At 37.3% G+C, this 13,385-nt stretch overlaps 1 protein-coding gene across 6 annotated transcripts in view; it reads left to right on the top strand.

Annotated features, from left to right (window-relative positions):
* Positions 1–13,385, top strand: part of ACACA (acetyl-CoA carboxylase alpha) — a 2,143,878-nt gene that overhangs the window by 459,494 nt on the left and 1,670,999 nt on the right. For all 6 annotated transcript variants that reach the window (XM_044054575.1, XM_044054578.1, XM_044054576.1 and 3 more), the window contains one exon: positions 11,955–12,100. In XM_044054575.1, the coding sequence (XP_043910510.1) occupies positions 11,955–12,100 (146 nt within the window). The remainder of the gene's footprint in view (positions 1–11,954; positions 12,101–13,385) is intronic.

Genomic DNA, 13,385 nt, shown 5'->3' with positions numbered 1-13,385 from the left:
TATTTAATATTCCTTCTCTGCCTCAATTTAGGTTTAATTGAGGCCCTCTCGTTTAAGCCACTGCCTTTATCTGCTTTCAGTAATATAATCCATTCTGTTTCTTTGCCCTCTGTGTATATTTTTATGTCACCACCTCTTGGATTAGGATATATCACTTCCAATACTTTAAACAGAAATGTATGTTGTGCATTAGTCATCATAAGATGTTTAGCTAGAGCATTATGTATCGTGCCCTTTTTCATATGATAAATGTGCTCCCTCATTCGGTCTCTAAGTGGACGGTTGGTCTTGCCATGTGGGCATTGTAATTTCTGCTCCTTTATAGATAGTTCACCTGACTTTATCCATCCACTCACATAAATACTACCATATATCTGCTGAAGCAGATTGTATGACACCACATGTTATTTATTTAGCCATCTGTCAGTTATGCTCCTCATTTTATGTTGGCAAGACCACATAAATGGCAAACCAGGCAGCACGGACTGAGAACCAAATAACAGAGCAACTGGTTTTAAGTCAATAAAAAGAAATGTCCAGTTGAGCTGGATGAAAGCTGTTAAGCTTTCTATTTATTGCTTTTTTTGCCATTGTGGTTGTCAATTGTAATAATGCCTGTTAAATTGTAATTAATTGTAGTCATTTGTCATAAGAGAAACATATCAATGATTTAATAATCATCATTGACTTTCCTAGTAATTTGCACAGTAGTTCCTGCAACTTCTCCCTTGACTAAAAGATATACTACAATGTTCCACATACTCCTGTATTATATCCCCAACATATTACCTCTGGTAGGGGATATGAGAGTTTTAACTCTGCATTGCAGTTGTGATTTATATTGCAGTTAGTTGGAGAGAGACTCTAGAATAGTTGTAATCCACACACACTTTTCCATTGCTCATTCAGCAGTTCCTTCTAAATATGCATGTGTACAGTTCTAACCATCCCATAATTCATCAGGCATTGCTTTATTTTATAACAAAAGACAGAACATGACATTTTGATCCTTATATTTCGGTCTTCATTTTGTACAGTAACTTTATCATAATGAGAAGTGTTAATCTTTTATTTTACCATTTTCCCTATGGGTACAGTATTACTTTCAGAGAAAGCTCAAATTCTTCCATTCTTACATGATGCACCAACTGGGTAATACCCCTATACACACTCTGAATGCAGCCCACTGAGCTGCTGTTCTCGGAAAGATATATTGTGCAGCAGTGAATTTGTTACTGTTTCATTTTAGATTCATTCCAGGACTTTCCTCATACTACTAGTGAGAAACCATATACTCCTGGCACAATTAACTATGACTGACAGATAATACCTGCATGCAGTTCCTTGTGAGTCTCACTAGGAAACCTCATAGCATTTGGAATTTGTTTAATAGCTTTGGACATCCTTAACCAGTTAACAGTGCTAACAAATAACTTTTTTTCTCGTTAGTATATATGACTTTCCTAATTTTCCCAGTTAGGGTTTGTCTGGGAGCTGTGCATACAGAAACATGCACTAGCAAAATCCTCAAATCTTGTCATTGTGTGGCCCCGCATGCATGTTATCCATCACTTAACTCATTGACACAGGAAATTTTGTAGTTACATCCTAGTGACGCCTCAAGGACTCTAATATAACATGTTCATATTTGGATTAATTGCTGCATACCAACTATTTAAATATTTCTTTTTAAAGCTTCCCTGATGGATAACACAACTGGATTGATATCTGACAATTGTCACATGCAGCTGAAGAGATTAATTATTGTTCATTCACTAGTAATATCATAATAGCATTTATATTTTCTAAATATCTTAACAATTGAGTATCACAAACAAAACTGCTTAACTTCATATGAAAGCTCACACATGGGCAAACAAAATGCTGCTGACAGTTTGTGTGTAGCTTGAGAGGTTACTGAGATATTTTAAATTGTTTACAAAATTTTACAAAATTAATATTTACTGTGTTTATTATGATGCATAAAATCCATTTTAAGACATAGAATCTAATGAACACTACCACTGTAAAGAGTTGTTTGTGCTCAACAGTTTACCATTTACATTTCTTTAGTAACCCTTATGGCTGTAGAGATATGAACATTTTTGAAATGTGGAGACATAACTTGATTTTGTCAAGAAGCTCAGGATGTTGTCATCAGAAGTTAAGAGTACAAATCTCCAGGGCTTCACTTGAGGGAATGAGTTAAATTGTCTTACCTTATTTTTTTTTTATCTTCTTTCCCCCTCTAATGCCCCTCATCAAACTTGCAGGTATTCTGCATAAGTAATTAGGTATACAAATTAAACGCATTTGACTTTGTTTCATAGAAGATAGAATAAACACACACACATACACATGTATTCAGACACCTATGCAGGTGCGGGTGCGCTCACACATCCACCCCTATCGATCAACAAAATGCAGCCCTCCACATACATGCTCCAACACATATACTCACCCCATACACACTTAATTCCCTGCCTAATGCCCCCCCACCCCCCATGCAGCCAGTCAGGCAAGCGCACACACACACACACACACACACACACACACATGCACAGCTTCATTCGTGCCACCACAGACACTTGCAGACATGTCCACACACACCCCCACCCCCATGTCTTCACTAAATTTACCTGCATAGTAGCTGCCTTCTTAGGAGTGAATGGTAGAATGATGTTTTTTTTACAGCATTCACTTTTTCTTTTAACATTTTAATTTTGTGCTGCTGAGCTGTACTCTGAATCATTCTGCATGTAAATCAGGAGTCACTGGCATTTCTGGGGGAAAGTATTAACTGCTGCGCCAAATTGTAACATTATCATATGGCTGTGTCTGAGAAGCTGCCCTTCAGACTGAGGCCTCCACTCATGGGAAACCTCAGTGGAAGGGCAGTCTAAGAATCAGAAAGACTTATTGTAAGTGGAAAAACAGATTTGTGAAGACTTCCCTTTGCGGTAAGCATTTGTAAATCCCTACTTTATATTTTAGTCCCACTTTATCAATATTGACTTGGCTTTTTTATGTAATTTTCCTATTGCTAGAGCTTCCTGATGATTTTGCTTTATCCTGCATTTAAAAATGTGCAACTGTTGTTGCAGTTGGCTTTTAGTGATTTATCTCTTTGCTTCTCATTTTCCACAACACTTCCATTCTATTTCTCAGCCTCATGTAATGGATCACTGTTCATCTCCTCAAGCTCATATTGCTTCACCCAGTTAAAGGATTCTTAGGCTTCTGCAAAATGTTTATTTTGCAATGAAAAAAGCACCATGAAAAAAGCTGGATTTCCCATTCTAAACTTAAGCTTCCTTGTTCTACAGTCACACATGTTGGGATAAGTTGGGCTGTCTCATGATGGGGCTGAACTGAAAAATCATTTTTAAAATAAATCCTTCTGTTTCCTGACTTGTAGATCTTGACTGGTCTTACAGCAAAGAAAGAAAGAATTTGGTCCTTTAGGGAAAAGGTCTCAGATTTTATCAGTTTATGTCAAGGTTGCCGGGCTGCTAACACTGGACTTGGTAAAAAAAAACATTACGTGCTCTCTGTATTTTAAATTTGTTTAAATACATGTCAGTCAGTATTGCCAGGTTATTTTTGATAAATAACACATTCTACCCCTTTCCTTTCTCTGGAACACCAGTTTCATGGGTGTTTTTATTTTCTCCGAGTCTGACTTCTAGTGTCAAAATGCTCCTTCAGCATCTGTTTTCCTGGTAAGACCAAGATTATATCCTCCTGATCATTCACTATCTTATTTATCTTCAGCATCTCTTTTGAATGCTTTCTGTAGGGAATCAGACAATTTATTGTGTACTTTTTTTGTACTGGCCAAAACTGCCTCTAACAATGCTTTTGTATCAGCATTAAACGAAAGTACATCCCTAATTTCATTGACAACCTGTGCTTCTTTTTTTCCATCTGCAGTGAGGTCAATTTATGCTCCCCATATTTTGCTAGCTTTAAGTTTCATTGTTTGTTTGTTTTTTTCATGTTTTTGCATATTTCAACATGTATATAGTAATCTGCCATTCATCTACCCATCTGTTAACCTGTGTGAGATGACTACTAGGTTGTAGCCAATTTACAAGCACTTTTTATGAGAGCAAAAAGTGCCATGTTTCCTCATAGAATACCCTATAAGAAGTCCTCCAGTCAACATAGTTCTTAAGGCTCACTATGCCAAGCAGGTCTTCTACAAGAGGGTCACAGTTCTTGGAAGGGATATGTTGTAGAGACCAGTTATATACCTAGGTATGTCTCTATATCAGCAAAAACACATTTTAAAATATTTTAAAGCCTTACTGAAGTACCTCTGTCTAAAGGTAGTGCATTTTATATCCTATCTAATTTTGCCTTTTTGATTCAAGGTTATATATGCTAAATATTGTAGAACTCCTATCTGTGGCAAGTATCTGCATTTGGAGTCGTCAGTGTATTTAGTACCAGATTACTTACTGCTAACTCAGTGGCCTGTACATCCCTTCCTTTGTCCCATACTCATTCCCAGTGTTTTCATGGACAGTAGATTGACTGTTCCATTAGTATATGCCTACTGATTCCAGAGTCTCATTAATGATTCCTATATCCCACATCAGATTTGTAGTAATTCCATAGTCTGTGACCTTGGTCACCGATTAATTTTCTAGTGCTTTCATAATGTAAGTACTCCACCTTAGTAACAGATCACATCCTGGTTGTTCCAAGGCCTTAAGCTCCTGTTATAGCATCATATCAGTTCCTGGTGACTTAAGTCCCTTACACCTACCTTAACCACTTTCTGGTGATTTTGTGATTCCTATACCCTTACCCAATTTTCAAGTTAATTTCTAATGATTCTATGGTCCTTGTACCTCTGTCTCAGTTCCAGGTCTATTCCTGCCAATTCTGTGGATCACATGCCTTAGTTCTAGATCATTGTTAGAGATTTCATGTTTCCCAAATCCATTCTTACTGTCAAGTAATTTATGTTCATTCTGTAGGGCCTTTATTTTGCTTCAGTATCTGATCAGTCATTGCTAATTCTCTACACCTTTGTCACATGTCAGATGCCTTTAGGCTATATGAGTTGTATCAACTGGCCAATTTCCAAAAGTTATAGCTGCCTCCCACACTTCCACTCTGACTGCAGACTGGTCAGCCCTTGGGAGGGAAAATCATCAGTCAGAGGGGAAAATCTTCAGTACTTACTTGGCACCACATAAATAAGCATTCAGAACAGCAGCTGGCACTTTTTCTGGCAGATATATTCCATTTTGAGAACCTTTCCACGCAAAAATTGTAAAAATTGTAATTAAAAAAAAATATATATGTGTATGTATATATATATATATATATATATATATATATATATATATATATATATATATATATTTATTTATGTAATACAGTAAACTCTCAGTTAACACGAAGTCAAGCAACCAGCAAATAAATATTGAAGAAATATACAATACAATTTTCATGTGGTGCACTTTGTTCCCCCGCCCCGTAGAAACATTCCTTACAGTTTTAGAGTTTTAAAAAGGAAGATGGGAATAAATTCCCTTTTTTCCCCAATCTGAGAACATGTGAAACCAAACAAATAATATAGTGTACAGTATTAGTCGGGCCTGTTCTTAATAGTAACTCTCAAGCAATCAGAAACTACAGTTATCCAGCATCTACCATTCCCCATGGGTGCCTGTTAACTGAGAGTTTACTGTGTGTGTGTGTGTGCTTGCCCCCTGCGTAAACATTTGTTTTGTGTTTTTGTGTGTTTATTTTTTTTTTGTAGTGTTTATGAGGGACTTTAGAAAGTACTTTCGCTAAAGTGGATTTGGTGATTTGGTTTCGGACAATTGAACTTTTGTACAGTCGTCCCAGACCCAAAGATTTTATATATATATATATATATATATATATATATATATATATATATATATATATATATAATGTGTGTATGTATGTATACATGTATGTATGTATATATATATATATATATATATATATATATATATATACACAGACAAACACACACACACACACACACACACACACAGATAGATTATATAGAAAAAGTGTATTTTACATTTATTTACATAACTGGTTTTGGCCCTTTAAGAACCACAGTATTTTTTTAATATCTGAAGCTTCCAATCAGAGAATGCTGTTTTTAGCTTTGGCTAACTTGGAGGCTTATTTTGAGAAGAAATGTACTGCTTATGTAACTTTTTTGTGTGTTTCTAAACAAAAGTCTTTTCTGTGGCGGAGTGTTTTAAGTAAAATTCATGAAAATCTACAGGTGATGTAGTGCTTGTGCTCTTGCTGTGACAACTTACCAGCCATTGTTTTCTGTCTGACTAATTTTATTCTAAATTAGTTTTTGATAGGAATTTAGTGTGCTGCTTGTGTTAGTGTTTTATAGACATTTTATGGTGTGAAAGTAGTAAGTGTGCTGTTTGTGCAACCTGTGTGACAACTTATCCTTCCGATTGACTCATTCCAGCACTTTAGACTGCATTTGAAGCATCTTCCTGAGTCATAGCATGTATACTTGCACAGCTCCTGCTGATTTGACTTTCATGATTCTTATAAATATAAAATGGCTTACCAGAGAGTCCTTGTCAACTCCACAGGCTCAGTCTTTGCCTCAGTTGATGGTGGGTGACTTTATAGTGGCCAGCAGTCATTTCTCAAGCCTCTCATTTACCTCTCCTGCTTCCTCTGGTGTGGTTCTTTCAGCCACCACGAACATGGTCCAGCCATATCTTCATTGTCTGTTCCATTGCCTGAACCAGGCATGGGAGAACCATCTTTACTGGAGCATAGAGACATACTGGCGAATGTTGCTGGATACATCTGGGGGAAGAGCTCTCTTGTTGGAGCAGATATTTTTTCTCTAGATCAAACACTAAATACCTGTAATGAAACAATCAAAAGTTAAACATTTTTCATCAGAAGCAACGATCTACATAAGAAAAGGTGTTTTTACCTTAGGCAAAAAAAAATATATATATATATATATATATATATATATATATATATATATATATATATATATTACAGACACTCAATCCTGGTACACAAAATTCAGAACCTGTAAACTGGGTCAGTCATAATATTCCTGAAGAAAACATATTAGATGATTCTGACTTAGAGACAGGGTTTATCTCCTGCAGATTCCCAAGCCCAAAACTCTAATGTTAAGGAAACCTGATCCCCACAACCTTATTTGAATGAATTTTCATTTTTTCAAATGATTGCCAGGTTGAATGATGTGTTTTTATGAGAACAAATAGGTGCCCCCTGAACTAAGAAGATATGATGCTTTACTAGTGGATATGCCCCATTCTATGCTTATTCCTTCTCTAGTGCCAACCTTAGAAGATGTATATAATGCTGTCTGTACAACTGTGGTTCACAGCCGTCAGTCTCCTGAAAAGCAGATAGGCTTTACAAAGTTTATAACCTCCAGGCATTAGGTAGCCATACCAACGTATAAAGAAAGTTAAAATATTTAATACAAGAAAAATAAACAAGTTTTGCTGTGTTTTAACTTTGTTTTATATTACTTTTTGCTTTATTTTGCTTTTCATTTAACAAGGCTTGGTAGCTGAATTTTGTATGGTCACACTGCCATTTTGATGTGTTTCAGAGTTGCCCCTTTAAGACGTTAATTGTTAATCAATTAGAGAGATTATATAAGGTGATTTGTATTTTTTAAAGTTGTTCTGATAAATTCCTACAGTATATGAACAGGACAGAAGTGCTTAATCTTGTATATTTTCCATGTGTTAAATATTTTAACACTCTTTATACATTGCTGTGGTTTCCTGTCTCCTGGTGTTTATTTCCTTTAGTGCAGTTTACTGGGTTACTAGTTTTTGTTCATAAACTACTGATATTTTGGTTTTTGCTTTGCAAATTTCTCAAACTAACAAGCACTTGTTTTCTCACCATGGGTGTGAGAAACCCTCAGCAAAATCAAACATCTACACCAGCAAGGAACAGGCTGCTGGTGTCATCCATCTTTTCCTCAGTGGACAAGGAGGGAAATATTTTGGACAGATTTGGTAAGATATTTTTTTCTTTAGTTTTGGCATACGTAGTTCTTAACTATCAGACCCATAATGTGGAAGTATGTAATTTTTTTTTTTTTAATGCATAGACAGTTTTAGAGATCTAGGTACCACTCTTTCCCTTTGAAAGCAGTGCCTATGATAATTATATTGTTTCCAAGATTTACAAAGTATCTAAACATGTCTTAGAGTGTGTATGATTGTGCAGATGCTGTGTCAACGGCCTCTGCATCTGCTGCTGTTTTGAGGAGATATGACTTTGATCGAAATAAAAAGTTTTTGGAGGAGGTAAAATCTGAAATTTTGACTTCGGCTTTAGATAAGTAGGTTTTATTTGGCCCATCTGCTACTCAGGTTCACAAATAATTTGATGACAGATGGAAATTAATTCCGGTAGTTTCTAAGATTTTTAGACCCCCCCCCTCCCCTTTTACAAATCTATCGGATCCTGTTTCACATTTAAGAAACAAAGCATGCAATCCCAGCCTTCTTAGGCCAAATAAGGAAACAAAAAACGATGGCAAGAGGTGGAACAAGAAGAAACCTGCAACTTGTCCAAAAAAAGGTCAGTCTACAACTTAAGAATGAGTGTGCCAGCATTCTTCCTTCCCAACCCCTTTCATCCTGCCGCAGTCTCTCAAAACCTGCCTCAACAACTGTTTTTAAACATTCTTCTTTGGCAACATATTGTTTCAGACTCATGGGTGTTAAAAGTTGTTCAGAAATGTTACAGCTGTACAGGAAAAAAAATTATCTCCGTTCAGGGGAGTTCCTCACAACCAACTGAACCAAACAGAATTTTAGGAGTTATAGAGCAGGTGCCATTAAATCAAACGGACAAATGCTTCTATTCCAGAATGTTCCTGGTACCAAAGAAAGAGTCTTCTTTGAGATCAGTTCTAGATCTTTCTTTCTTAAATCTGTATGTGGAAGTTCCAAAATTCAAGATGTTGACCCTTCAGAGTCTCTTACCGGTCATCGTCCATGAGATCTTTATGGTAACACTGGACCTAAAAGATGCATAACATGACATTCTCATGGCCAAAGGCTTCAGGATGAATATGCTACTGCTAAACATTTAGGAAAGAAAGTCCTGAATATTTTCCACTCTGACTGCTTTTTTCCCACCTCCTCAGAGCTGACAAATCAGCAGTCAGAGTGGAAGTGCAGAGCTTTTGGAAACTGGCTGCTTGTTGTTTCTTCGGCAAGACACAACCCATCTAGCCTAAAGGCTACAGCAGTGAGTAATTTGAGTATATATTGTTATAGGTAATTGCAACTTAAACAACAGTACTTTTCTGTTTCTCTGATCTGCATATCTTTACCTCCATTCCAGGATTCCATACCATATCATGCCTTACTCTCAGTTAAATTTGTAGTGATTCCATGCACCTTGTATCCCGTTTCAGTACCAGATCACCTTCTGGTTATCTCATGGTCTCGGTATGACTGCATCAGTCTGTGATCAGAATTGGGTGATTCTGTGGTTGCCAAATCCCACCAGTCTTAGATGAGTTTCTTTGATTCTTTGTACCATGTCATACCTCAGTTTCAGATCAGTCACTGGTAATTCTGTGGTCCTTATAGCCCACCTCAGCCTTGTGGAAGTCCCTGATGATTCTGTGGTTCTCATAATCCACCTCTGTTGTAGATCAGTCTGTGACTATTCTGTGCTCTGTGCACCATACCTCAGTCCCAGTTGAGAATACACTGATTCTGTGTTCCCCGTTTCCTACATCAGTCTCAGATTACTACCTAGTGATTCTGTGCTTCTCCTGGCCTGCCCTGGTCACAGATCACTCTCTTATGATTGCAGACTACTGTATCCCATACCTTGTACAATTCTGTAGTGCCATGAGCTTGCTCCATTTCTCAATTACCCAGTCATATTTAAATATCCCACACGCCTTTGTCTATTGGCAGATCCAACCTTTGTTTTTCAGTGGTCACAGTTCCTCTGACCTTAGTCACAGATAAGTTTGGAGTAATACTACTTCCTGCTTAAGGCAAAAGTCAGTCCAATGCCACGTACCCCTTTCTCAGTAACATTTCCATTCATGGTATAGTTACATGACCCCCATACCCAGACCTCACTTACAGATCATTCTGGGGTTATTGCATGTGCCTATAGCCCTCCTATAGTCACAGATCAATGTGTAATAGTAGTTAATTGATCCCATAACCCTGTCTTGGTCACGATTTAGTCTGTGTAAATTCTGTGGTTATGCCACTTCCTCAATCACAGATTAATCTATGGTATAGGTGCATGATCCCATACACATGCCTCAGTTACAGATCTGGGAAGAATAATTACATGGTCCTATACCCCTGTCTCAGTTACAGATCAGTCTGTGGTAGCTAACTGGTTCCATAATCTTGCCTTATTCACAGATCAGTCTGTGGTACTTGCATGTTCCTCCCTCCTTGTGTCAGCTACAGATCCTTTTGTGCTAATGGTATCACTTGTTACCCCTTTTTCAGTAACAGAATAGTCAGGCCCTGTTAGTTACACGGTCCCATATCTCTGTCCCAATTACAGCATTCCATGGTAATTGCATGTCCCCATGCTCCTACTTTTCTATCAGTCTGTTGTTATTCTGGGGCCTCTCAGATACTGCCTCAATCCTGAATTCATCCTTAGTGATTTTGTGGTTTCCATAACTTTGCTAAGTCCATCCATCTCTGCTGACCCACTGCTTGCATAATGTTCTGTCAGTCTTAAATCTGGTCCATGGCATCTAGTAGAATTTCAGTTACTGCTGTCTGCAGTTTCCTCAGTTCTGCAAGTTTAATGGCTTTCTACTCAGGATCTGCAGCCAGTTGCACCACTGTGGCTCATCCACCATCAGCCCGGTAGCCCAGAGAGACTTTCATGAATGGCAACAGTGCAGTATGCTGAGTGCAAACAAGTTATGAACCACCCTCCCAAAAAATGCAATCCTTTCAATATGGAACATTTTTCATTGTGCTCCATTTCATTGTACACCAATGAATTTGTAATTACCTTTTTCTGTAAATTTTGCACTGCATTGATTTAATTTCCTACTCTATCAGAAATATTGGAGAAGCAAATGCCTGAAACTAAGGAAATTATTCTTTTGAGCTGGGACACAGGATCTTACTTGCCTAAACATGGTAAGGCATTAAGTTTAATTCTGTTGACTGCCAAAAAAGCAGTTACTAGAAAATAAAAATGAAAATCTAAACTAACTGTATTTAAAGTATTGAATATTGTAAAGGAGATAAAAGAACTGGAAGAACGATCTTTAGAAAAGGGAAGGAGCAAATTACATAGAAATAAATGGAATTTATGGGAACAATACATGCAGAATAATGTTCAGGAGGAGGAGTGAGGTTTAAGGGAAGGCAGGAATTGAGTGATTTATGTAATGTTGGACTGAAAAACAATTGTTCTAAAGAAAGAAAACTTGTAATGTATAATGTGAGTAAATGGACAAAATGTCAATATGGTTTGTTTTCTTTTCTCTTAATGTATGTATGCCTACATCTTGACTGCTAATTTAATAAAGGTGTTTAAAAAATAATTTTGACTTCCACTTAGGCCCTAAATAAGGCAGTTATGCTGGATATTTGACTTTGTAATTGGATGATTTCTGTGGTGAAGGTGTACATTGGTGTAGTCACTGACAGCTATTAAGAGGCAATAGTGGTATGTCAAGCTATCTAAGAACTAGAGAGCAAGGCTTTTTGAAGACCTTAACGAAATCTTTCTGAGAAAGTGTTATTTAACCTTTCTTTTCATCTGGGGACTTGGTTTAGTCCCTTGTATTTGTTGCTATTTGAATCACTGAACTGTCCAGTGGATGTGTGAAAGAGATAATTGTGTTATGTAAATGATGGTTGCCTGAAACCCTCTTGTCTTCATTTTAGGTCACACGCCAGTCTCCAAATTCCTATGTGGTAATTATGAATTCTTCCAGCGTGGAGGTTGATGTCCACAGGCTGAGTGATGGAGGTCTTCTGTTATCATATGATGGAAGCAGCTACACCACTTATATGAAGGAAGAAGTAGACAGGTATTTATGCATACTGGAAAACTTCAGTGAGTTAACTGATTCAGAACTGTCAAATTGTCCCCAGCTGTTTTAGTGAAATTGGACAGACTGGTTACAGTCTTGTTTTTTACATACTTTATTTGCAAGTCTGTGCTGCCATATGCTGTCTTTCACAAGATGTTTTGCCCTTCTTTTTTTAACCTTCTAAGGAACCTTGTGCTCCTGGAGCATTGTCGGTAAGGAGGGTTACTGTGGTTGAAGATGTGCAGTCAGAATAAAGTAACAGTTCAAGGATCTATAGAACCTTTGTCTGCACTGTCAAGATATGTTTCCCCTCTTATTTTCCCTTTGGCTGTAGTAATCTCAAGAATTGGATGCTTGCTTGGCTGTCTGGTTCATCTTTATCTTGTGCTTCAAAGCTCGTAATGCATGTCACCAACATATATCTGCCATACCTCAAATGGTGGTGCATTTGTATTGTTACAAGACCTCAGCTCACTTCATCTCATTTCCCTGCTCCATTCTGTAGTAGGCATAGGTCTCCTTTACTCACTTATTTTTTGATTTGCATCTAAGCCATGTATTCAGATTGATGTATTTTTTTTTAAAGTAGGAACGCTCTCTTCTTGATTATCTTTTTCTGTGCTGTCTTTCTAAAGGTGTTAAATGCAAACACTGCACAGTGTCCACACATCTACAACTTCAGTATCATTATGACTATGGAGCTGCTGTGCACTCATGACCAAAGACACAGTGATGAACAACAGGAATTGTGTTTTCAGTTAAGAAGTGCAAACTTTTGGAAGACTGAGCTACCCAGAGGGAGCGCCATTTCTTCTGAGAGAGACTGTGGCAAAAAGGCCAGAGCAGCATCTGTGTTGCCACTTTATTAACTTGCTTCTGACGAAAGTGGATGCCGTGATGACATAAAGACCCAGAGTATGGAGTATTAGCTGAAATCTGCAAGTATATTTGATATGGATGAGCATCCCAGGGATGAGAAGTAAAAATAAAAACATGTTCCTTGATGAGGGCAGTACTAATTGTGTTTGGGTTATGAATCTATTGTGAGTGTCTATTTGTTCTACAATAATCATAAATACTGAGTGGTAGAATATAAAACTGTGATCAGATGAAATTATAACAAAAGATGAGTGAACCAGCATGCAGGCAAATCTAGAGATACACCAGCTAAGTCCAACACGAACAAAGAAATCCCTGGAAACCAGGGCAGAGTAAGCTGAAATCCTTTAATAATTTCAATTTTCCAGCTACACAGTGAACTAAAATCCTTTAATGATTCCAA

This window comes from Protopterus annectens, chromosome 13.part0, assembly GCF_019279795.1.
Source record: "Protopterus annectens isolate FY-2018-M chromosome 13.part0, PAN1.0, whole genome shotgun sequence".
In the NCBI taxonomy this organism is placed as follows: Eukaryota; Metazoa; Chordata; order Ceratodontiformes; family Protopteridae; genus Protopterus; species Protopterus annectens.
Note: the sequence above shows the minus strand (reverse complement) of the source record. Positions and strands in the feature narration are given on the sequence as shown.